This window comes from Brachyhypopomus gauderio, chromosome 16 (genome assembly GCF_052324685.1).
Source record: "Brachyhypopomus gauderio isolate BG-103 chromosome 16, BGAUD_0.2, whole genome shotgun sequence".
NCBI classification, from domain to species: Eukaryota; Metazoa; Chordata; class Actinopteri; order Gymnotiformes; family Hypopomidae; genus Brachyhypopomus; species Brachyhypopomus gauderio.
The window spans coordinates 7992000-8017669 of NC_135226.1; the positions used below are offsets into that span (position 1 = coordinate 7992000).

Consider the following 25670-nt stretch of genomic DNA (forward strand, 5'->3'; position numbering starts at 1 on the left):
ACCAGCTGCCACTGCTGTCAGCTACCAACAGACAGCTGAGCTCTGCAGTCGGAATGTGACGTAAATGACAAGAAATCACGGCTCCGTCCTGCCTTGCATCAGAGGATCAGGCTGGTGGTGGTGGTGATATAATGGGGTGGGGGTTCCTTTAGGACCCTTAGTACCAGTTGAGCACTGGTGAAAAGCTACAGCCTCCCAGTTCATGTTGCTACTGAGTATGTCCATACCTTTAGGAACACTTTGTGTCCATCTTCCGATGGCTACTTCCAAAAGGACAATGCACCGTGTCCCTGAGCATATCTGCAGCACTTGCATGATGCTGTGATGTCAAGGCAACTGCGTGATGCTGGGATGTCATGGCAACTGCGGGATGCTGATCACATCAATAAGAACCAGGAATGTTTCCAGGAATGTTCCCAGCACCTTGTTGAATCTATACCACCTAGAATTAAAGCAATTCTGAAGACAAAGGCGATCCAACCCTGTCCTAGCAAGGTGGACCTAATAAAGTGGCCAGTGAGTGTAGTTATTTTTATTTCTTTCTGGTTAAACTCAAATGCAAAGTTCAGGAAATCAAAATGCAAACTTTGGACATCATGCAATGTTAAGTAACGCTTAAGTAACATTTGCACACATTTGACTATTAAATACTCTGCACTGTCAGAACCGCCTCTTGCACTATGAAGCCACCTATATATATATAAGCGTTCAGTAGCCACCAATGAATTATTAAGACGCTACTAACACCACTATGAATATTCATTGAGGGGACAGGGCCTTGAACCTTTCTGGAATGTAAGTTCAACTAGTCCAAGTCTGTTTCTATGGTGTTGTTTTATATTATTAAAATCATTTGAATGCTATTTTTAGCAACTGACATTTATTTTCGGCAAAAGGCTTTCATTTAAACCCATATATCTCCGCACTTGGAAAGCCTAGAAAACACTGTGACCACTAGATAGCGATATGGGAAAATGACAGGCTCGCTGCTGTTAATAGCGTAGTGAAGTAGACATACAAAAGTATCAATGTTGCTATCCATGAAGTTGGTTGTAATATTACTCTTGATTTATATTTGATGTTGTAATTTAAGTTTGAATTCAACATATAATACAAAATACATATGTAAACAAGTTTAGCATTTGCACAAGCAAACAAACAACAATTTGGGTTTTTGTTTTTATATGTAAACTACAAACTCCACATGCAGTTGTGGTGGACTGATGGTGTACTTTGGCTCACGGGTGCTGAGTGCGCTGTTCTGGGCTCCTATTTCTGTTCCAGGGTCAGAATCGTCAAGGTGTGAGGTTTAAGAGGCTTATTGGATATGGGTCAACTCAAGAGATTACTTTCATTGCCTCCATTCTATACTTTCTCTCTCACGCAACCCCACCCACCGCACTGTGCAAGACAGCCTTTCCAACACATATAAACAATGTAAAAACCCGTTAGCATTTCTCAAACTCGACTCACCCCCAAACTAAACTTCCACAAACATCCAAGCAACTAATAGCGGTCTACTCGTCTTCTACCGTCTAAATGAGCTTGGGGACTAGTCTCTGGCGTTTAACTGACGCACGCAAACGCGCTGGACCTCCAGGGAATGTTCCAGAGGGGGCCCCTTGTTAACCTTAATTACTCCCAACAAACGTTTGCGCTAATTCAATTGAACTGTTGGGGGCTATCACCATGACGCAGACCCAATTACAGCTCAAGTGTTCTCGTCCTGTTGCCACGGTGTTATCGGTAGTCAGAACTATGATTTTCTGGGTTATTTACTGCATGAACTCGAAAACAAAAGATGATTTTGTTCGTTTGTTGAAGAACACAAACGATCATTAGTACATTAGTACATTGCTAGTGATTATTAAATTGGTTACCGTTAAGTTATAGTTAAAACTTATTTAATAAGTGGGTTTATATTTTGTAATTTCCTCAAAGTAATACTTTCGTCACTTGGAATACGTAGACTTGAATTTAAGGTGCAGGTCCGGTTCGGCACTTATCTCGTTCAAATGTGATAAGGATTATGTGATTTTTATATATAAAATCTTTAGGTTCTAAATATTACACCTTCATAACACAAATTAAATGAATGAACACTGGCCTCTCAATGGATAAGAAACCCGTGAAGCGTATGTAGGCTTCATCTACAATCCTCTTACATTATTCCTTTGCAAGTATGGATTATGTTTGGGGCTCGTTGTTACCCGTCAGCTAAGGGTCACTTTGAAAAGACTTTGAGTGAATAGTCATGAAATAAAATCACCTTCAGCTGCAAATTCTTTAAAACTGTAATTACAAGAAATGTTCGTATACGCGTTGAGGATAAAGGATATATGACAAACGATTCAGGTAGCACTTAAGCTTTTATAGAATATGGAGCGTGGGTCAACAATGACACTGTCAATCAGGAACAGAGATGTAAAATGTTACTGATTGTTTTGGTCCGAACTGAGAAGTTGTGAATGGTGCGTGACTAACGGCAGCCGCTAAGTAGCTCTCCAGGGTGCTGAAGTTGTTCCTCAACGGAGTTGTCGCTACGTCGCGCCTTTGCATTGACTAGTGTTTCCACAGTCAAGTACAGAGATAAGGTGCAGATTTTATTACCACTATGTGATAAACATACCGCTGTGAAAAGGTAGTAAACAAATATAAACTTCAGAGATGATTCCGCAACTCGGGACCTCTGAATCTGCGACCTGTTGATACAAGTTTAAGTCGTACTGGAAGATATGGATTTTAAGTCAGTTGGTGTATAATGGTAAGTCCTATTCTTTTATATTATATGGCATGTACGTCTTCATACTGCCTCTCATTTAGATAAGAAACCTTCCAAATTGAAATAAGAAACGTTTAAAGTTTATTTCAATTCGAGAAATTGTAAACGTTTACAACGTTTTACAAAGTGTTTAAAACAAATGAACTAAACACCATACAACTGCCTAACTGTTATGTTTTCAGACGCCTTTTAACCCGCAATCGTGTTAAATCCATGCATCGTGACGGATTTTTAAAGAAGACAATGCACGATGCATATCCCTCTACAACTCGAGGACGCGCTACCCAGCTGCGCGTGCTGGGGGATGTCCACCTTCTCTTACCCTCAGAAGCAATTCCACGCTGCCATTTTACACACATTCTGGATAATCTTCGGAGTTCTGACGTTCCCGTGCTGTGTGCAATGCCTAAGTTTTAAAGTTGGAGTCATCGGGCCTTGGAACTGTGACCCCGTCTACTCCAAAGCTTTACCCGCCGTCGCATCGACTCTGGCCATTTCTAGGATAAACAACGACTTAAGTTTAGACCTGGGCGGAAAAATGGACTTTGTGGTGCTTCAAGAGCCATGTGAGACGTCAAAGGCTCTGACGTCATTTGTAGACTACGAACAAGTGGCCAAGGCTTTCGTGGGCCCCGCCAACCCCGGGTACTGCACCGCGGCGGCCCTGCTGTCCAAGAGCTGGGATAACGCGCTTTTCTCGTGGGCTTGCGTCAACTATGAGCTGGACCGCCCTCGGACCTACCCGACCTTCGTCCGGACTTTGCCGTCGCCCGCGCGGGTGCTCTTCGCCGTTCTGAGGCATTTTAGGTGGGCCAACATTGCCGTGGTGTCTTCGAACGAGGACATATGGGTCGATACTGCGGGCAAAGTGGCCAGCTCTCTCAGGGACCAAGGGCTTCGCGTCGGTATCGTTGCATCCTCTGGGAATAACGATACAGAGATAGAGAATACACTAAAGACCATCAAGGGCGCAGGGGAAATCAAAGGTAAACAGCTTAGGTCTGCTTTTGTTTGTTTTATTATTTTGGTTGAATCCATAATACTCAGTCACGTGTAGATATAGTGTTTTGCTAAATTAAGTAAATAAGCTATTTAAATAAATTAAGTAATAAAAATTAGAATTACAATTACCTCAATTAGCATTCTTGAGAAATGTCCAGGGCAGTCTGAGCCGTTTGTCATTTTGCTCTAGATAACTCTCAAAAGAGGCATACAAAATCATCTTCTGACAGTTGTTAATGGTAATGTTAATGTTTTAAGCAACTGGTGCACGCCTAATTTATTGTAAACTTACAGATGCAGTGCAAGGCAGCCTGAATATCGCACCTGTCAATGTTTGCTATGTAGTCCACACAAGAAGTTCAGAAACAATTCTATATAAATGCATAACATTAGAGTCTGTAATAGTTAACAGATGCTATTTCATGACCTTATTTGTAATGAAACAGTTAGGGAAAAAATTTGACTTCCTGAACACTGATGCTTGTTCAAACTTTCTCAGAAAAAAGTTCATATCTGTAGTATAGAGCAGTGTTTTTAGACGTTCCTATGGTCAGTCTTTGGCAGTAATGTTTTTTTTCCTGCTTCCTAGTTATTATTATGTGCATGCATTCGTTGCTGATTGGTGGAGACCAGCAAACGAGTTTCCTGCTGAAGGCCTACGACATGGGGCTAACCAACGGGCGATACGTCTTTATACCGTACGATACTCTCCTGTACAGCCTCCCCTATACTGACACTGCTTACTTTTCGATGCTGAATAACACTAAGTTACGCCAAGCGTACGACGCCGTCCTCACCATCACAGTCTCGTCGGAGCCGATGTCTTTCAACCAGGCGTTCAATAAAGCGAAAGAACAAGGAGAGGTGATTGTGTCGTACGATCCGCAACAGGTGAGCGAACGGCAGAAGTTGGCGAGGGTGAGATAGCGCCCCCTGTAAAAGTACATTGTCAGCAGGTGCAAAACAGCAGATCCTTACAAAACACAAGGTATATGACTCATAATCATTCTTTAAAACAATAGACACTCTGGTGATTCAAATAATTTCTAACTGCATAACTGAACACACCAGTTTCCTGACCCTGTAAAACATTATTGACTAAAACGAAGCTTTTGCACTTAAGACTGTTCTGCTACATTTTAATTCCTGTATTTCCTCATGCCAGTTCCTCACTACTGAATTTCAGGTTTCTCCACTGTTTGGTACAATCTACAATGGTCTTTACCTCATTGCCAAAGCCATAAACAATGTCAGGGGAGCTGGTCAGATGCTCTCTGGAACTAACCTGGCCTTCTTCACCCGGAACATAACGTTTACTGGCTTCAACCAGGACATACAGATAGACACGCAGGGGGTCCTGCAGACCAACTATGTGGTTCTGGACACAGATGGCTGGGGGAATTCTCTGTACCTCTGCTACATGGTGGATCTGGCCTCTGGCATGGTGCGGTTTGCGGGCCAATCCATACACTATCCAGGTGGTTTCCCTCCGTCTGCAGACCCCAGCTGCTGGTTCGATCCCAACACTGTCTGCACTGGAGGTATTCAAAGACATGCTGTTTCTCCCTTATCAATTCTACCACAGAGAAGATGCAACCACAGATAGTTAATGGCATGACTTTAACTAGGAAATCAGCGACAGAGCTCACTGCTGCATTTGAGAAAACAAAAATAGAAAATAAAACAAAAAAATAAAAAAATGTTTTTTGTTGTCTAAAGTTAATTTCAATATTCTAGGTGTGGAAATAATTTATGTCATCATAGTGTTTGCAATTGTCTTCACCTTGACTGGAGGTGCCATTGGTTTGACACTTTTTATAAGGTAACTGCTCAATCTAACACTGTTGAATCACACTAGGCATGTAAAACATATGGAATCATCATCACCAATGACTGGGACTGGTGATTGTGTTCTCAGGAGGCGCATTCAGCAGATCCAGCTTGTGAAAGGGCCAAATCGGATCCTGCTCACTATAGAAGACCTGACCTTTATCAACCCGCAGTTAAGCAAACGGGTATATATGCACTGGAGCCAAAAAAAAAAAGAAAAGCTTTAAGGGTCCTTTATGTCCTTTGTGCTTTTTCTACAATTCAATTTCAAGTTTTGCTTGATTACGTTTACAGTACAAATCTTAATCAAAATGGTCACTGGTTCGTTGTGTTGCTGTGTGATATTAGAAAATCACGTTGGACGACTTGAGCGAGTCCAAAAGTGTCATTGACGAGAAGAGCACAAAGTCGGCTGACCGCTCGCACTCTGTGGCCAGTCTGGGCGTTGCGACGCACGAGACGTCCAACGTGGCCGTCTACGAGGTGGGGAGCAGTTCACAGTGAAGTCTCCCTTCTTCCCAGAAGCTTTGCAAATGTGATTCTGTCCCCCTAGGGCGACTGGGTATGGCTTAAGAAGTTCAAGGAGGGCCAATTCAAGGAGGTGAAGCAGAGCACCACCAAAATATTCCAAAAGGTATGACCCTTCAAAAATGACCCTTTGAAATCCTATTAACCCCAATAACCCAGAATAGTGAACCACATTTTTGAGGGTCTTTTCTCCTTCCTCAGATGAAGGATCTTCGGAATGAGAACGTTAACCCTTTTCTGGGGTTCTTCTCGGACTGCAACATGTTTGCAGTGGTAACTGAGCACTGCTCAAGAGGAAGTCTGCATGATCTTCTGCGCAATGATGATGTAAAACTGGATTGGATGTTTAAGTCTTCTCTGCTCCTGGACCTCATCAAGGTGTGTCAAAATGCATAGTTTTATAACACTGAATTGGTCTTCAGTGATGAAAATGATTTCATTTCCCCAAATTAGGGGATGAAATACCTTCACCATCGAGAGTTTCCTCATGGACGACTAAAGTCTCGAAACTGTGTAGTGGATGGGCGATTTGTCCTCAAAATCACAGAATATGGCTTCAATGAGCTTCTTGAAACTCAGAAAGCTTCAAAAGAGGAGGTACCGCCTGAAGGTATAAACCAGGTCGATGTAGACGGTGTCTTTCAAATTAAGTTCTCTTAGTGCCCAAATATGTCACCAGTGGTAGTCACATAATCATATATATTTCATTGGTAGCCATATTCAGGAATAAATTTGTTTGTCAGATTTGTTTTGGACAGCTCCTGAGCTTCTCAGAGACCTTGAGAACTCACGAAAGGGAACATATAAAGGTGACGTCTACGGCTTTGCCATCATACTCCAAGAGGTGGTGGTCCGTGGAGCTCCGTACTGCATGCTGGGACTGGCTCCTGAAGGTCAGTCATGATGAGGTCTTGAACATGTACAGGAACTCTACAAGATGTTCCAGATCTTCCTTTTAATATATATATTTAAATATATTCTAGCTTTTATATTCATTTGGTATGGTTTAATGTAAATATTATTTTCTTCAATATAATAGAAATCAGCTGATGTTTTGGTCCAATGATCTTTACAATGACATTCATCGAAATTCAGTTGGTACAAAATACCAACAGCAAAGGATCAAATTAGATCTGCTCTTCACATTATAGAAATTATTTGCACTCTCAGTCAAATTGACATAGAATGAGTGTGTAGAATTTCCCAAATTCCCAAAATCCCAAATATGTTTCTCACTGAGTGCTGTATCATCTTGCAGAGATTATCAGGAAAGTGAAGAAACCTCCTCCCATGTGCAGGCCCACAGTAGCTCCAGACCAGGCACCACTGGAGTGTATCCAGCTAATGAAACAATGTTGGAGTGAGCACCCCGACCGGAGGCCCAGCTTCAACGAAATATTCGACCAGGTTGATTACTAGTGCCATTCGTATAAAAGACAAATAAATCCATGCACATAGTCAGTGCAGCTAGTGAGCCATTTACACAATCATATCGTGTCTCACAGTTCAAGCTGATAAACAAGGGGAAGAAGACCAACATCATCGACTCCATGCTGCGCATGCTGGAACAGTACTCCTCCAACCTGGAGGACCTGATCAGGGAGCGCACGGAGGAGCTGGAGGTGGAGAAGCAGAGGACAGAGAAGCTCCTGGCTGAGATGTTGCCTCCGTAAGCTCTTCTGAAAGGGATCACACATTAGCATCCGGCGTTGTGCCAAAAATATGTTACAGTGAGGAAATATTGGTCAGATATGTTGTTCGACAGTTTATTGAATCGTGCTTTTGATTGGCCTGCAGATCTGTGGCCGAGGCCCTGAAAACAGGTGCGTCCGTGGAACCGGAGTACTTTGACCAGGTCACCATCTACTTCAGTGACATCGTGGGCTTCACCACCATCTCCTCGCTCAGCGATCCAATCGAAGTGGTGGACCTGCTCAACGACCTCTACACGCTGTTCGACGCTGTGCTGAGCAACCACGACGTGTACAAGGTAAGCCCTGCTATCCCTCCCAACACAGGGTGGATTAGTCCGTTTCCATAACTACTAATCCGCTGGCTCAAGCCGCTGACCTGAAGAAGTGAGAAAGAAGCCAACTTAAAACGTTTATTAATTAAGGAACGACGGAATTTTGTCTCGGAAATGGCGGGTGTTTTGTCTCGGCTATGTCACTATCTGGCGTAGCCGAATCTCGTGGCCTGCTGTGACGTCTTTTGCCGTTCTGCCCTTTTCCATGACAGGTGGAGACCATCGGTGACGCCTACATGGTGGCGTCGGGTCTCCCGAAGCGTAACGGGAACAAGCACGCGGCGGAGGTGGCCAACATGTCCCTCGACATCCTCAGCTCCGTGGGGAGCTTCCAAATGCGCCACATGCCGGACGTTCCAGTCCGGATACGAATAGGCATTCACTCGGGTAAGCCCGTCCTGTGTGAGGACACCCTAGGATCACGACACCCTACAGGTGCTGACATTACGACACACGGTCTTCGCTGACTCGCACGGCCACAGTTGTGAAGCCGCCCTGTTGTTTATTTTGTTATTCATTTTTCAAGAACTGCAAGTAGCATCAAAGAGATTCAGCAGACAGTAGATGAAAGTTGCAGTAGGGTCGCATTTAAAAGTCAGAACTCAGCACCTTTCCAGGTGAATTCCAGGCAATTCTCACCAAACAAGTGCCACATCTGTGCAGGGTCATGTGTGGCAGGAGTAGTTGGCCTAACTATGCCGAGATACTGCCTTTTTGGTGACACAGTCAACACTGCCTCTCGTATGGAGTCTACAGGGCTGCGTGAGTCACAGCATCTGATGCAGGGGTGCCCAAGTCCAGACGTGGAGAACTACCGGCCTGCAGAGTTTAGTTCCCACCCTAATCTAGCACACCTGACACTAATGTTAAGAAGCCACTGAAAAACTTGATCAGGTATGTTAGATTAATGGTTCAGGTATGTCACATTAGGGTTGGAGCTAAATTCTGCAGAGCAGTATATCACCAGGACCGTACTTGGGCATGTCTGATCTATTCTATTCTATTCTATTCTATTCTATTCTATTCTATTAAATACACTTTTCAAATACTATTCAAATACACTTTGCTTCTGTATGCAAACTAAGCACGATGGTGGGATCCACCTGCTTTAAAAGGCTTTAATTGTGAATGTGTGATGTATTTTCTTGCAGCTTATAGAATTCATGTGAACATTAGCACTGTGAATATTCTCCGCTCTTTGAACGAGGGATACAAGATAGAAGTCAGAGGAAAGACGGAGTTGAAGGTACAGATGTTCTGAATTATTTTTTTATGATTGCTATTGTGTCTTACAATGGCAAGATGGTAAAGGGTGTGCGTTGGAACTAGCCTGAGCACACTTTCCTACATATGTATGTGTAAACTGTATTTGATGGGTGTTTTAGGGGAAAGGCATCGAAGAAACATACTGGCTTGTTGGGAAAACAAACTTTACAAAGCCACTGCCACATCCTCCTGAAATTAAACCAGGGTAAGGCAATTATTTATTCCCCTTACACAAACGCTGCCACAAATGCAACAGAGAAGCCAGTATGTATAGCCTGAATAATTTCATCTGGAACTTAAATGCATGTGGGTTTCTATTGTATAATTTGTGTATAATTAGGGACAACCACGGCTTGACTCCTGAAGAGATCGCTGCTTACAAGAGAAAGAAAGCTGAGAAAAAGGCTTGAAATCCTTGAGTGAAAAGCAAGGAGGTGGTATTGCCTTGCATTGAGGTTGTGCCTTGCATTGAGGTTGTGCCTTGCGCTGTGATTGTGTCTTGCACTGAGGTGCTACGTTGTATTGAGATACTGCCTTACAATGAGGCACTGTCTCGTATCAAGGTACTGTCTCATATCGAGGTACTACCTCATATCGAGGTACTGCCCTGCACCGAGGTACTGCCTTACAATGAGGCACTGTCTCGTATCGAGGTACTGTCTGATATCGAGGTACTACCTCATATTGAGGTACTGCCCTGCACTGAGGTACTGCCTTACAATGAGGCACTGTCTCGTATCGAGGTACTGCCTCGTATTGAGGTACTGTCTCGTATTGAGGTACTGCCCTGCACTGAGGTACTGCCTTGCTTGCAGTGCTGTGCCGTGATGTGCTTGGGATCTTTTGGTTTGTCTTGTGAGGTGATGTTGTTTGCATCAAAATGGCTGTTGTAGTTATATGTTCGTTTGCCTGGCTCAGGTGTTTGTGTTTTATCACTGCTCGTGACTTGTTTCCCGTATTAGTTGTTGTTTGCTTGTGTTTTTTGGTTGCAGTGCATGTATAATACAATTGGTGCGCCTTGCAAGCCAAACGAGACGTGTCCTAAAGCTACCACGTCGTTCTTCACGTTTCTGTTTTTCCGACGTTTCTATTTCAGGGAGAACTGGCAGGAAATGGTGACAGGTGAGATCAAGCAGATTTTCCGGAAGGCTAACAGGCAGGTGGACAGGCCCAAGGTCTGAATGGACAGAAGAACGGAGAGACAGCAGCGGATGGACGTTAGCATGAGCGCCACCCTGAGGACACGGGGTGTACTGCATGTGTGAGAGTGTGTGTGTGTGTGGGAGTGTGTTTCCCTTTCTGATCACTGCTGCTTACAGAGACTTCTTTAATAGGATTGACTGTTGTCTGCGTAATCTGGACTTGGCCAGCGCAGCAGAAATTGCAGTGTGTTAATGGAACGAGAGTTGTGCACACCAGGTGTGAAAGTGAAAGGTTGTGTGTTCCTGTTCACTACAGCACACGCTCATCCGTCACAAGGGTTTCCAGCCACCAAATGGATCTTTGCTCGGCACGTAGGTCTGGTCCACAATCACCACGGGTTCACTTTGAAGAACTTTCTGTTTGTTCATTCATGCATTTTTTTTGTTTGTTTTTGTCTCAAACCAAAATAAGATGAACAGACGATCTGATTGGTCACATCCTGCTGGCCATCTGTTACAGAGATCAAATGTAATACTGTATTGATGTACATGACAAAATTGTTAAAATTTGCTGGATATTTTTCTAAAGTAATGCTGCAGTAAACAAAATTTATATTTTTATTTTTTCATTGCCAAAAAAATAATTAAATGGCAAAAACAGATTTATTTGTTAAACTATTGTAAAACAAATGCAGTTTGTCTAGGACAAGTAATATCAACAAGATTTGTAATAGTATCAGGATAAGAAATGTTAACAGGATAAGTAATGTCCTAGACAAACTGAAAAAAATGAGAGAAAGATGCTGGTATTCTGAGATGTAATGAATTCTGTTTTTTTTTGTGAGTGTGTATGTTTTCCTTCCGATCCTGTAATGCAGCACAACATTTATATTAATATGTGATATGAAGCTATTTTAGATGCTTGGCCAAATAAGTCTTATTAAATATATATAAAGCCATGTGAAGTACGATTGACTTATATTAGTGACTAGACATCAGTCTTTTAATAATGTGCCATCAAAGAAAAAGAAAAGAAAAAAATACAATCACAGGCTTCATAAGGCCAAATCAATAGATTTATACACATAAAAATCAAGGTTGATGAATGATGTCTGTCCAGAACATCGTGTTTCTCTTCGTACTTGTGTGTTTATCTCCACATCCCTGCTGTGAATCTCTGAACTCTTCTTCAGATGCACACACATATATGTACAGTACAATGTAAAATACAGACAATAGACATGTAACTTCTGTATTACTGAGCTAAATTAAATGGTTACTCCTATTAAATAAATTTACAGTTAAATACAACCTGTATAGTGAATGCAGGCTTAGTTTTAAAGACCTTCATGGTTATCAAAAACAAAAATCTGTCCTAATCAGCTGTCTTAGTTTCGGGTTAGGAAGTGTGAATAACTGAGGAGGCGGGACCACATATTGACTGCTGCTTAAATAAGTGGCAGTCCGCTACAGACAGCGTCTGTAGCGGTTAGAGACATCCTCTACTCTTCAATCAACTGAAGCCCATCTTCATTTTTGGTTAAGTATCACACCTTGACACACATCATATACTACCTTCATTCATTTATTCATCATGTGTTTTTCCATCCCTGTTCTTACTCCCTATAGTCGCCGTCAATACAAACATCACTACAGAAAACGCACTACCAGTAACCTCATCTACCCTCCACTCTCAACAAACACCCCGATCATTGCGACTGGGGGGCTCTGGAACTGCCAGTCTGCAGTCCAGAAAGCAGACTTCATCACAGCCATTGCAGCTCATCAGTCCCTTGACTTCTTGGCCCTAACAGAGACATGGATCACCCCAGAGAACTCTGCTACTCCTGCTGCCCTGTCATCTGCATTTTCCTTCTCGCACTCTCCAAGACAGACTGGAAGGGGAGGTGGCACTGGATTGCTTCTGTCCAGTTGCTGGCGCTTTACTCCTTGCACTTTCCCACAAATTACCATCTCAACATTTGAGTATCATGCTGTCACTGTACGCTTCCCAACCACACTTCACATCATTGTTGTTTATCGTCCACCCTGCACCCTAGGTAACTTCACTGAGGAATTAGACACACTTCTGAGCGTCCTCCCTAATGATGAAACTCCTCTTCTTCTGCTTGGTGACTTCAACCTCCCAACAGATAAACTACAATCATCTGGCGTTCTTCCTTTGCTGTCATCATTCAACCTCAACCTCACCCAGTCTTCTCCAACACACAGAGCAGGCAATGTCTTAGACCTGGTCTTCACTAGACCACCTGCAGTGATGGACATTGCAGTAACTCCTCTCCACTGTTCAGATCATCACCTTGTATCTTTCTCCTTATCTCTTCCTCCCCACCGTCACACCCTTACTGCTACAGGCACTACCACCATCCGTCGTAACCTTCATTCCATCTCTCCATCAGTACTTGCCTCTACTATCACCACAGCCCTCCCGTCCCATGACTCTTTCTCTTGTCTCTCCACAGACACCGCCACTGACACTTTATTGTCCTCCCTCTCTTCATCTATTGACCTCTTATGTCCCCTCTCTTCCAAACCCACAAGATCCTCCCCACCTGCTCCTTGGCTCTCGGACACCCTACGTAACAACCGACGAGAACTGAGGATGGTTGAGAGGCGATGGAGGAAATCGAAGCTTACTGCTGATCTTCGCTTGTATCAGTCTCTCCTGTCCCTATTCTCCATGGAACTAACTGCTGCCAAGACATCATTCTACAGAGAGAAGCTGGAGGCATCTACATCAGATCCACGCAAGATGTTCAAAATCTTCTCTTCTCTCCTCAAACCCTCCCCCCCTCCAACTCCCACTTCTCTTACTGCAGATGATTTTGTCACCTTCTTTGAAGAGAAGGTCAATACGATTCGCAGCACCTTTTCCCTAGTCCCTGTGCCCACTGTGTCCCCTCCTACTCCTCCCTTTTCTCTAACCTCCTTCTCTCCTCTCTCAGCTGAGATGGTGCTTCAGCTGCTGACATCCAGCAGTCCCACCACATGCCCTCTGGACCCCATCCCATCCACACTCCTCCAGACAATCTCCCACGAACTCCTCCCTTTCATCTCGACCATCATCAACAACTCCTTATCTTCAGGAATTGTGCCATCATCATTCAAGGCAGCTAGGGTGGTGCCAATCCTAAAGAAACCCAACCTTGATGCCACCAACATCAGCAACTACAGACCGGTATCTCTCCTCTCATTCCTTTCTAAGATCCTTGAACGGGCTGTACACAACCAGCTATCCTCTTTTCTCTCACAGAACCAGCTTCAGGACCCCAACCAATCTGGCTTCAAGCCGGCACATTCTACGGAAACTGCACTCATTGCAGTAACTGAGAAACTCCATGCGGCTAGAGCAAATGGACTATCATCAGTTCTGATTCTGCTTGACCTTTCGGCTGCCTTTGACACAGTCAATCATGAGATCCTCCTGTCCATCCTCTCAGGCCTTGGTATCACTGGCAATGCATGGACATGGTTTGCATCCTACCTGGAGGGTCGTTCCTACCAAGTAACATGGGGAGGATCAACATCCACGCCATGCAAACTCTCCACCGGTGTTCCACAAGGCTCAGTGCTGGGTCCACTTCTTTTTTCCCTTTATACCCGCTCTCTGGGTGAGTCAATATCTGCACATGGCTTCTCTTATCACTGTTATGCAGATGACACCCAGCTCTTCTTTTCCTTCCCACCTTCTGACACACAGGTTTCAGCTCGAATCTCTGCATGTCTGAAAGACATTGCCTCTTGGATGGCAGCTCACCACCTAAAGCTTAACCCAAGCAAGACAGAGATGCTGTACATCCCTGCAAGAGCCAGTCCTCATCGTGATCTTTCTATCTCATTCGAGAACACCGTGATCACTCCATCCATGGAAGCACGTAGCCTTGGTGTAGTTGTCGACAATCAGCTCTCCTTCACGGCCCACGTTGCTAACACAACACGATCATGCAGATTCGCCCTTCACAACATTCGGAGGATTCGGCCATTTCTCTCTAGGGAGGCCACTCAGGTCCTTGTCCAGTCCCTTGTTATCTCAAGACTGGACTACTGCAACTCCCTACTGGCTGGTCTTCCTATGCATGCCATCAAACCCCTGCAACTGATCCAGAACGCTGCAGCTCGGTTGGTCTTCAACCTTCCCAAGTTCAGCCATGTCACTCCCTTGCTGTCCTCCCTCCACTGGCTTCCGGTAGCTGCCCGCATCAAATATAAAACCCTGGTGCTGGCCTACAAAGCAAAGAATGGTCCAGCTCCTCCTTACTTGATGGCCATGGTAAAACCCAGATGCATACCTAGAGCCCTCCGCGCCTCAAGTATGTCTCGTCTCGACCCTCCATCATCCAGGACACATGGGAGACAAGCATCCAGACTTTTCTCTGTCCTGGCTCCAAGGTGGTGGAATGAACTTCCCTTGTGTGTCCGAACATCGGAGTCACTTGCTGTCTTCAGACGCCGACTGAAGACCCACCTCTTTCAAGTGCACTTTGCATAATTATGCTTTGTCTATTGTACTTTATCGTCTCTTTCCTCAGGTATTGTGCATAATTGGGTTATAGGAATTGTTTACTGTCTTTTTCCTCAGGGGATGTGTATATTCAGGTATAATTGTTAGGTATCATTTGACTTTCGTCTAGTGGTTTTTCCAGCTTAGAGTACCTTGTGTTCAGGACTATCTATTCTACCTTGGAGATTCCAAGCAACTACATAGCACTTTTGTAAGTCGCTCTGGATAAGAGCGTCTGCTAAATGCCATAAATGTAAATGTAAATGTAAATGTAAATCTGGCAATTAATGAATAACAGTTTTTAATGTTTGACATCACTATATCATTATTCAGTAGGCTACAGTTGAATCTTGCAGCCTATGGTGAAGTAATTTGCCTTGGAATGGCCTTATACTACTTATTAGACAAACACTATAAAATTGGTTAGAAAATGATCAATTCAGAAATAAAATTCAGTTTTTAAAATTTTCTATCGAACATGCATAAAAGTCAGAATTATTAATGATAAAAGAGTAACATGATACTGCACAAATATATGGACAAGAAACAGATTTATTTCTAGTAGCAGAACAGTCATGTTACAAACTCAATATTTTAAAGACACAATTTTGTTTTTCACATCTATAACAGCATCATCAACAACAACAACAAAAACCCTTTTTAGAGCAGTATTGAGGGAATGTCTGAGAGGAAAATCTTTTTAAATGTCAAAATGGCAAAATGCTGTTAAACTCGGTGCTTTTTTTGGTTGTAAATACCGCAGAAGACCACTAGGTGGAACTACTCTCTTACTATTTAGTGATGCCATTAACCAGTTAAGTGCCACCATTCTAGCACATTTCAAGATGTTTAATCAGTTTTCACGTCTTCCACATATACTACAAAATCATTTTTTCTTCTTGGTTTTTTGCCCTCCTAATTATATATGTGTTTTTGTTTTTACTACTGCAATGTAATATTTTTAATCTTTGCTCACCATTAAGACGGTTAAATCCAGCTTCCGGTTTAATTTACGATACACAGAAACAAGCGATGGACCTTTTTTTCTTCATTTCATGTATTCCGTGTGCTGGATTATCAGCGCGTCCCTGAGGCGAAGGCGAAGGGTTTTCCTGCTGGAGCAGATGGCTGTAAAGCGGACACCCCCCACCCCCCACCCCCGGGAACAGGAACAGCACCCCTATTGTTTGGACGTGCATTCCAGCCCTGGAATTTCATCTGCACTGATCATCAAGACTGGGGCGACTAGCATGTAGTGACAACACAGACCCTTCCTGGTGTTGTATCTCCAGAGACTCTTATGGAGGTCACCATTACAACACACATTATTCTGGGTTGTTTTTTCCGTCTTTAATGCTCATTCTTTTTTTCTTTTTTTTAATGGCACGGTACCAAATTTCTTTTTTGGAGGTACATTATATTTTTTGCAAATATGTTTTGTATATACCCCAATGTCCACTTTATTACACACAACTATTATGTGTATTTTATATACTGTATAAGACTGTAGGCCATCTGTTTCCATGTATTGACAGCAACTTTCTATGACACAAGGTATAGTGGTCAGTTTCAGATCACTGGCTAAAGTTGATCACAAAAGATCACTAAACTAAAGTTGACTCCCATGAAACTGAAGAGCGGTGATAAATTTTGAATTACAAAATAGGTTCTCTGGTGAGTGTCCAAGTGTAAGTGAGAATTCTAAGTTGATTAAACATTAACGTGCAGATACGCAGGAAAATAATACGCCATTTATAAGGCTTGTTTAAAGTAGTAGAAGATCTATTTTACCTAGAAATACATTTGAGCCCATTAATAAAAGTACCACTGGGACACAACAATTATCTTTGTATGTTTATTTAAAAAATTAAGAAGACAATGAGCAACACATTGACAGAATGTACAGTAAGCACCTCTTGGAACATGATACCACGCTATGTGTATTTGAACTGAACAGAACAGAAGATGATTGGTGAAGAAAATAAAGCAAAGAAACCTTCTGCTGACCACAGAATCATGACGGCTTGAAGATTTGTGCAAAAATCCTTTTCATCTTTAAACATTAAAGATAAGACAAGGTACCAACACAGACTGGGTGGAATAAGATAATGCATCAGGTAAAAATATCAAATATCACCAGGCCAACATCAATACTGCCATACTTAATATAAGTATAGCATCTATTCTAACAAACTGACTAGATGCTTAATAAGGCTTGCGGTCCAATTGATGCGAAACCTGTGGATATTACTTGCAGGTATCAAATCTCTCACAAGTAGAATTCTTTTGTACCTGGTGCAGCTCATGGTTGGAGTCACCTATGCCTATAACCTGTGGAATTACCTATGCCTTAACACCCTGGGTACTCCTAGTGTGGTTCAACTGTGGTGTACTTGGAGAAAACTGTGGTTCAGATTCTACTGGAATGTGCTCATGAGGTAACAGTCACACCATAACTATATTATAATAAACAACAACAAAAAAACAAGTCCCTTGGCAAAAGCAATAGCTAAAAAAAAAAAAAAAAAAAACACAGCTAAAAATCATAATTCATCTCTCATTTTTTCACCCTTGGGCTTCACCAGCCTGCCGATGAAGAGGAAGGAGTCGGTTTGGTTGTCCTTCACCAGGAAGATGAAGGGGTGGTCAGCGTAGAAGAGCTTGGGGTTCCTGAGCTTCTCCGTGCCAAAGATGCTGGCGTCGAAGGGGTTGCCCTCCGTGTCCCACTCCCAGGCGGAGGCGTGGAAGACGCTGCCCAGGTACAGGTCTTTTTTGCCAGACATGTTCGACAGGTCCGCCTTGGACTTGTCCACGGCCTCGGTGAGACCGAGTTCTCCCAGATGTTTCTGCGAAACAAGAACGGCGTTGCGCGTCAAACTCCCCGTGAACGGACTTAAACAATTGAAATTAAACGATGCGGTGCCGATCGTTTCACGTGAGGCCTACCTGGAGGTCGTGGCTGACTTCCATGCTGACTTTGGGCAGGGAAACGGCCACCGCCCTCTCTTCCAACTTGCTCGTCCACGTGCTCATCTGCTTGCGAGTGAGGAGTTTCTCCAGCCTCTCGAGCGGCTCCACGTGGTAGGGCATGATGAAGATCATGCTCGACTTCTTGTGGGCCAGAGGCATGCTGAGCACAAACAGCCTGTTCTCCGTGTCCTCGTAGAAGCCGTAGAGACCTGCGGAGACGCAAAATGTGGAGTAGTTTATTGTATCGGAGACGTGCCTGGCCCTTAGCATGAACACCGTGTAGGTTTTCAGGGTGACGAACAGCTGTTACTCTGACCTGTGCGGTGCATCATTGGGACAGATACGGTGTGAGAGCGGCTCACGAGGAAGCCGCGGTTGTCGACCATCTTGTGGTGGAACTTTTCATCCCAGTGAGCTGCAAAAATGTGCAATTTTTTAAGTATCTATGAAATCAAAATAACTTTTTTTTTTTTAAATGCAGTCCTTGAATCTTTAAATTCACACTTACGTTTGAAGAACATGGCGTTGATGATCATGGCACCGTCAGTGTTCTTCACGTCTTTGGTGACCTCTGGTAGTTTGCCATCGGTGGACTTGGAGGCCCACTCGTTGATGGAGCTGATGGCACTCCTCTTGTCACGGAAGTTGACCTTCGAGTGCTCATATTTGTAGTGCTTCTTGCTGTTCTTCACAAAGTCATCGGTGAAGCTTACGGAGCTGGGTCCGTAGACCTTGTTACTGATCTTCCATGTCGTGTTGCGGGCGACGGGGTCGCTGACCTCCTGCAGGAGCTCCGAGAGACCCGTGTGCAAGTGTTCGTCCTTGAGGGTATCGGCCTTCAGGACGCTCTTGACCTGGGAGGCGGTGGAGGACTTGCTTCCCAGGGCCACCAGGCCCAAGGAGGAGGCCACCACCACTGGGGAGATCAGGATGTTCTCCTGGTCCTTCTCCTTGGCCAAGTTGTGGTACAGGTTGAAGGCGAGGTTGGAGCTGGTGTCTGCCAACGAGCTTGCATGACTACTCAGCTTCTTCACGTCTGCGGAGGAGGCCACCGCCAGGAGGCACAAAGCGATGAGACTGCCCACCCACATGGTTGCTCTGGGTTCACACAGTAACGGAAGTCTGCAGGAGAGGAAATCGATAGACTGTGTTATTACCCGACACAAAAAGACATCAGAAAAATCTAAAACATTTACATGTGTGTGAGAGTGAACATGAGTGCTTTAATTTGTCCCAGTTTAATGTAGCCAGCGCTTTTGTCTGAGTACTGTGCAAGAGAAGAATGTTGGAACAACATTACGAGAGATCATGACTTTCCAAGGAAAGCCTTCTTTACAAAAATCAGGCCATATGTGCTAGCCGGCCAGCTGCGTTACTGAAACTCCTCTTAAGCTTCAATAACACTCCACAAATGAAAGGGAATGTGATTCTCATGGTTCTTAACGGGGGCACATTTTCAGCTCAGGCACTAGCTGCCTTTAATGTGTTCATGCCCTTTGAGGGACATGAGCCAACATGTTGTAACTGCAGGCCACAACAAAAGGAAGCAGAGCCCAAGGCAGCATCTGGAGATGAGGCACAAGACCGTTATCTGCCTTTTCACTCAGATCTCTTAAAACTTCTTTCTTTACAGAGTTTTTCCCCCACATCATCTTGAATACCTTCAAAGGTTTTCATAGTGTTGTCAACGATTGCGATTTTCATTCTGAAAGACAAGAGGTGCATTTGGATGATCTACAGAATAAAAAGTACAAATATTGCTCTAGAAATTTTTTTTTTTTTCCCCAGAGTCTAAATTGCTATTAAATCATTCTGTTTTGACTTGGCATCTTTCAAGTAAGTCTGAAAATGATTACTTCATGCAAATGCCACATTGGCACTACATGCAGAGGCAGGCAAGGACACGTAGGCTTTTCTTATTGGCTACACACTCTCGAGGAGAAAAACTTCAGACCAATCAGAGATGCCATTGTGGAAAAGCTTCAGAATTCCAGAGGAAGCGTTGTGATTTCTCTAAAGGCATCAAGCCGCTCCCCACACATTTCCTGTGCTGTTTTAGAGTCTACAGAAATTTCCTGGCAATAAAAAAATCTCAAATTGAGTATATTTCATAAACTGCTCAAATGCCCACTAAAGAAACATGCATTACAGTGAAACAAGGTGTTCTTTATATATAAAAAAATTAAAAATCACCCACTACCCCATTTAATAATCCTAAAAACTGCAGCTATCCTGAGATTTTACATTTCCTGTAGTTATGTTACCCTTCCTGTAAAAAATCCCACATCCCACTTAGCCAGACAAAACAAACAAAAAAAAGACAGGAAAAAACAAACACTGATTGTCCCACTTCTACAAGTACAGATTTGACCATGCTTTTTAAAAAGTGCCATGTTTTATCTTAAGATGGTTAAATTTGTTGAGAAAAATGCCTCCGGGCTGGAATGACAAAACATTCAAAGCAAGACAAGGCAACATCCTTCAGTCATTTCAGTGCAGAACCATGGCATAGTCTTGATTAGTCTTACCTCAGACAGCTTCTCTGGTCTTCTCTGGTCTTCTCTGGTCTTCTCTGCGTGTCTTTGGTGATGAGCTGGTGAAGGACAGTGGTTCGTGGAGACCTATATACTGCAGCAAAGAAAGTTCTAGAAGCAGAAATTTGAAGGAATATTCAAATGAGGATGGCTGGCTCTTGGGAAACTGGAGTCGAGACCTCCCACTAGATCAAGTGACCATGGTTCAGAGATGGACCCATCTCTGCAGGGTCCTAAATCCTATTCCAATTTATAAATGTTTCACAGAGATCAGAACAATTTACATGTAATTTTGCATAGTACTCTGTAGCCCACCAATAACATTGCCACAAAAATGTCTTCAAATTTATAAAAACTGAATATTCAAAAACCAATGCAACTTTTTTTTGTCATGGGCAGAATCAAATTCTCACACTCTTTAGAACTGGAATTAGTGTATATTAACTTGCTTCACATCCTAGAGACAACAGAACTGGGTGAAAAGACAATAAAAGGCTGTAGTGGGGATGGTCAGATTGCTTCTCATTTCATCCTGGATGTTACCATTTGCATGTCTGGGCCCTACATGCAGCCCCACCCGCACCTCCACCCCCACTGCCACGTGTTACGCTCTGCTATGGGCCTGCACAGCCTGTGGGGGAGGGGTGAAGCAGCTCTCCTCAGTCTACACCCCTGTAAATACACCCTTTCAGATTTCTGAGTGATTCGAAAAGTGATTTTCAAGATTCTTTCTTAATCTAGTGTTACACAAAAGTTTTTTATCTGTTTTTTATTATCCAGGAGAGACTTTTGTCATAGCGATAGAAAGAGCTGCTTACTGTTAAAAATGTTATGTTTTATACCATGAGGTACTTTGGAATAAACCAAAGTAATTCACTTATTCTTTTTCCCTTTACAGCAATGTCGTAAATACCCTACTGCTCTTTGTTGGTTTAGCTGTCAGAGTACTTACACAAACACCAATTCAACTACTCCTGCATCAAATCTAGTAGTAGTAAAGTTCTCTTTGGTGTAATTATCACCTCCAAGGAGGAGTTAAACAGAGAAATTCCTCACACACCTAGCAGAGCCACACTGGCATTCACCAAATCAACTCCATGAATGCATAGGAGAGATGTTGTGAGAGAAAACACTAGAAAAACACACTGGGAACTCTACTGGAATTCATTAGATGACCACATGAACCACTGATCCTGTGTTAGAAACCTAACCTTGAAGAAAGAGTTTCTGAATCTTATTCTGCAGAAAGCATAATAGGTAAAAGTTGAGAACCTTCAATTCTGGGCATTAGACCATACTGATATTTTTGTTTCTGTTCATGTGGTTTAAAAATGGTCTTCGCTATGAGCATCATATGAAAGGCAATACGATTAAAAAACAGACTACAAAGTCTTTTGATTTAATCTGATTGCCTGATAATTTCCTGACTTCACATTGCTATGCCAAACACAAGCTGCCTATTCCTTTTCAGCATAACATTGAGATCACTGGCTATTGACCTGGGGTCATTCTCTTTGTTTCCCTGACACACTGCCTTGGTGTGGCATGGGCTTTTTAAACATGTGGGCCTGCTTTGAATTCCTCAAATTGCTTTGTATCCTTTTCAAAACCCCACTTCTCTTGCAGCGCTCCTGTGTTTAGACTAGCTAACCCTGCTACTGAGATTGTATCATGAAATACTCAACACGAGACATCGCAGGCATCAGTAAACTGCAGTAATGCCATATTTCACACCGTGCACATACGAATCTAAAATGTTCGAGTTTGTGTGACCGTGTGCGTACGTTCATGAACTGCGAACCACGGCTATAGACTCAGCAGGGGCAGTTGCATGTGTGGGTGGGGAGAACATGATGTAAGAGGAATGCAAGGTTACACTGGCTGATGTGCTGATGAAAGTTTCTGCTGAATTGCACTTTTTTGGGAATACGCCGAAAACCAAATGCCACGCGTGAAGGTATTCGCTGAAAACGCCAACGCTTCATGCTTGTCTTCATACACAATAATTCACAGTGGTGCACGATCATCTCAGTGTTTGAAAATGCACAGAACTTTTGTTTTTTAGAGATGGGAATAGTTACAATCACAATCAGTTAAAGTTACAGTCTGCTGGCTTTGCTCTTGTGGAACTGAATAAAAGTGGTATTTGTAAATACGTGTTGGAGATCAGCACCAAGTTGGGCAGTACCTCTCCTGTAATGCTTCTGTTCAAGCTGTAATGCTCTGTAAATACTTCTAACTCAAATGTCCCATAACAGCTTAAATAGTTACTAGTTATTCTTTCTTCTAACACTTTCCAGCATCTTAACATGATATTACTTTTTGCCAGTCTTCTTGGGGCCATCTAATTCTTGAGATCATTAGTTTGTGATAATATGAATTTTATTCAACAGAATTTAAAAAGTGGAAATTCAAAAAGATTTATCGTAATTACAGATTTTGCTAGCTTGGTTTGTGTAAAATGGCATACAAGATCTACACATATCAGACTGTAGTTCTAAGAAAGGATTGAAGTGTAACAAATGAACACAGGATTGGTCAGCACTCAGCTACTACAGTACAATGCCCTCCAGTGGTGTGACGTAAGCAATCGTGCTGGACTGGCCTGGATCGTAATTGAGTGACCCGCAGTCTCACTGTTATTAATTGAGGGCACGGACAGTTAGCACTCAGTGTCAATATCTGAAATTACCTGGACTGCTTTTAATCTCAAGGTAATTTGGGTAGATAACCCCTAATTATCAGGAGATTATATATATATATATATATATATATATATATATATATATATATATATATATATATACACACACACACACACACATATATATATATATATATATATATATATATATATATATATATATATATATATATATATATATATATATATATATATATATATATATATATATACACATATATAAGATTTGCGGTAAGTAGCTGCAGTGTACTTAGGTAAGATACATAGATATTATTACATTTACATTTACAACTACAATTACATATAAAATTGTAGTAAAGCTTCCAGAGAAACAAGACCATTTCAGACAGGTCCTTCATCAGTGCTTCTAATTTATCTAGAAACAGTGAGATAAGGAGAGATGAGCCTTTCCAGAGATCCATCCTGGGTCAGCCACCTCCTACTCAAACAGATATGATGAGAGATCAACCCATTGCCCTGACTAACTAGTGTGGAGGAAGGATAAACCCACTGCCCTGGACCCTCTCACCACCCCGAATTCTCCTCTGCTATGTCTACCATTACCAACCATCAAGACTTTTTGGACTGAATAGGAATTACATAGAGATCTCATGTATATAAATACACACCAAGATCCCTCACATTTTTTCTTTGTTTTTCTCGCTTTAAATTGTTGTCATGGTGACCAGCATCAGCCAGAGGAGGATGAGTACCCCCCCCCCAGTCTTGGTTCCTCTCAAGGTTTCTTCCTCATGCTTTTAGGGAGTTTCTCCTTGTCACTGTCAGGAGCACAGTAAACTGTGATGTCACATGTGCAACAAATCCAGTTGTGAAATTTCCTCACTCCTAAATATGTGTATATCACAGTAAACTGTTAGCTGTATTATAAGAAAATAGGAGTGTTTGGGAATGACAGCAACTCTGCCATCGAAGTGATAGACCATGTAAACTGACGGAGTGGGGTCAGTGGATGCTGAAGCACATAGTGCAACATCTAAACTTCATGTGACCTTCAGATTAGCTCAAGAACAGTGTGCAGAGAGCTTCATGGAATGGGTTTCTATGGTCGAGCAGCTGCATCCAAGCCATACATCACCAAGTGCAGTGCAAAGCGTCGGATGCAGTGGTGTAAAGCGCGCTAACGCTGGACTCTAGAACAGTGGAGATGCATTCTCTGGAGTCTGGAGTGGTGTGGATGAACTTGACTGGTCTGCACAGAGTCCTGACCTCAACCTGATAGAACACCTTATTACACCTTCTCATCCAACATCAGTATGTGTCCTAACAAATGCGCTTCTGGAAGAATGATGATGGAAGAAGTCTCTGCGTCATTCTGGAGGATTCTGAAGTGTTTAAGTATATTAGCCACTGTCTTATTTGTATGAGGATAAATCAGAACTAAATAAATTCTTCTTTTTTTTTAACAGCATATTGTTTGTAGGTCATAGCATCCACCCTCTGAACTGAATTAATATAAAAACCTAGTGCTTCAAATTTCCCAGTAGGAGGTGCCCAGGAAGACTTGGTTTCCACTGGTGTTATGATGTGTGTACGTAAAGTTTTCATATAGAGAGAAAATTCCAGGTACTGCAGTGCACGAGTTTAAAATCTTGTAATGTTAATCGGTCTGTAGATGGCGCCATTGCAACGTAGTTTCGGGAAATATCAGCTCAGCGTTTTCTCTTGCTGTAGACTTCTTTTAGGATTATGATTTGAATAGTTTTAAATATTGTAACACTTTTTGTACGTATTTTAACCCACAGTAGACTTAAACTAGTAGAGTCGCATGTCTAGAGCCAAGTTTAACTGTAAAGGTGTTTGTCCACTATAGATGTGATACAGATAGCTAGTCCTGGTTTATGAGGAATAGTACTCACCTCAGGTCGCCTATAAAGGTCAGGCAGACTGTCAGTTTCTGAATGTTGCAGTACGTCTCCAAATCTTGCTCCCCATCTCCTCAAACGTAAATATTCTATGAACCGTTACCGGAAACTACCTCCTGATGCTACCTACTATTCCAAGGGGAAGTTCAGGGCTTACAGAGCAGCTGGAAGCTGATTTTAAGCACTGACAGTACGTGCCAGGGGTCTTTTTAATCACAACAAAGGCTGAAATGTCAGGGGACGTGCTGGTGTTTAAATCGTAATGTAGTCCTCCACTTGGGACTACATCAATTGACCTGAACACATCACTCTTCTCATGTGAAAACCTCCCGCAGTGTCCAATGTTTTATTTGTTGTTGTAAAGAGTTAAAGTCATAAATATAATTTGCTTAAACACTCTTATACAGCACGGCAAAAGTTTGCTGAACTTGGGAAGCAGCTAAACTAAATTACTAAATGACTCATTTTCCCCACCAACACA

At 42.7% G+C, this 25670-nt stretch overlaps 3 protein-coding genes across 6 annotated transcripts; 2 read left to right on the plus strand and 1 right to left on the minus strand.

Moving 5' to 3' along the window:
* Positions 1-1223: 1223 nt before the first annotated feature.
* Positions 1224-10649, plus strand: gucy2f (guanylate cyclase 2F, retinal). Its single transcript, XM_076977319.1, is given in 20 exon segments — positions 1224-1300; positions 3111-3133; positions 3136-3768; positions 4374-4675; positions 4971-5325; positions 5522-5606; positions 5703-5799; positions 5963-6097; positions 6168-6248; positions 6344-6520; positions 6596-6752; positions 6886-7035; positions 7401-7549; positions 7648-7811; positions 7940-8132; positions 8381-8555; positions 8832-8930; positions 9320-9414; positions 9554-9639; positions 10531-10649. Coding segments are annotated over 20 exon segments (3318 nt in total). The 3' UTR covers positions 10616-10649.
* A 1667-nt stretch (positions 10650-12316) lies between these two features.
* LOC143478282 (uncharacterized) lies at positions 12317-15374 on the plus strand. The gene is made up of 2 exons (XM_076977246.1): positions 12317-14208; positions 14298-15374. Exons 1-2 carry the CDS (start codon positions 12855-12857, stop codon positions 14366-14368), a joined length of 1425 nt encoding a protein of 474 aa, XP_076833361.1. The 5' UTR covers positions 12317-12854; the 3' UTR covers positions 14369-15374.
* Positions 15375-16939: 1565 nt separating this feature from the next.
* On the minus strand, positions 16940-25202 carry serpinh1b (serpin peptidase inhibitor, clade H (heat shock protein 47), member 1b). 4 transcript variants are annotated; one of them, XM_076976446.1, is made up of 7 exons: positions 25184-25200; positions 20597-20713; positions 19730-19773; positions 18577-19190; positions 18385-18483; positions 18045-18277; positions 16940-17944 (listed from the first exon to the last, which is right to left on the minus strand). In XM_076976446.1, the coding sequence occupies exons 4-7, from the start codon at positions 19157-19159 to the stop codon at positions 17642-17644; spliced, it is 1218 nt and encodes a 405-aa protein (XP_076832561.1). In that variant the 5' UTR covers positions 19160-19190; positions 19730-19773; positions 20597-20713; positions 25184-25200; the 3' UTR covers positions 16940-17641. The 4 variants fall into 4 exon arrangements, with proteins under 4 accessions (XP_076832561.1, XP_076832564.1, XP_076832563.1 ...); XM_076976449.1 differs by lacking the exon at positions 19730-19773 and having other exon boundaries at positions 25184-25202; XM_076976448.1 differs by having other exon boundaries at positions 18577-19773; positions 25184-25199.
* Positions 25203-25670: the final 468 nt, after the last annotated feature.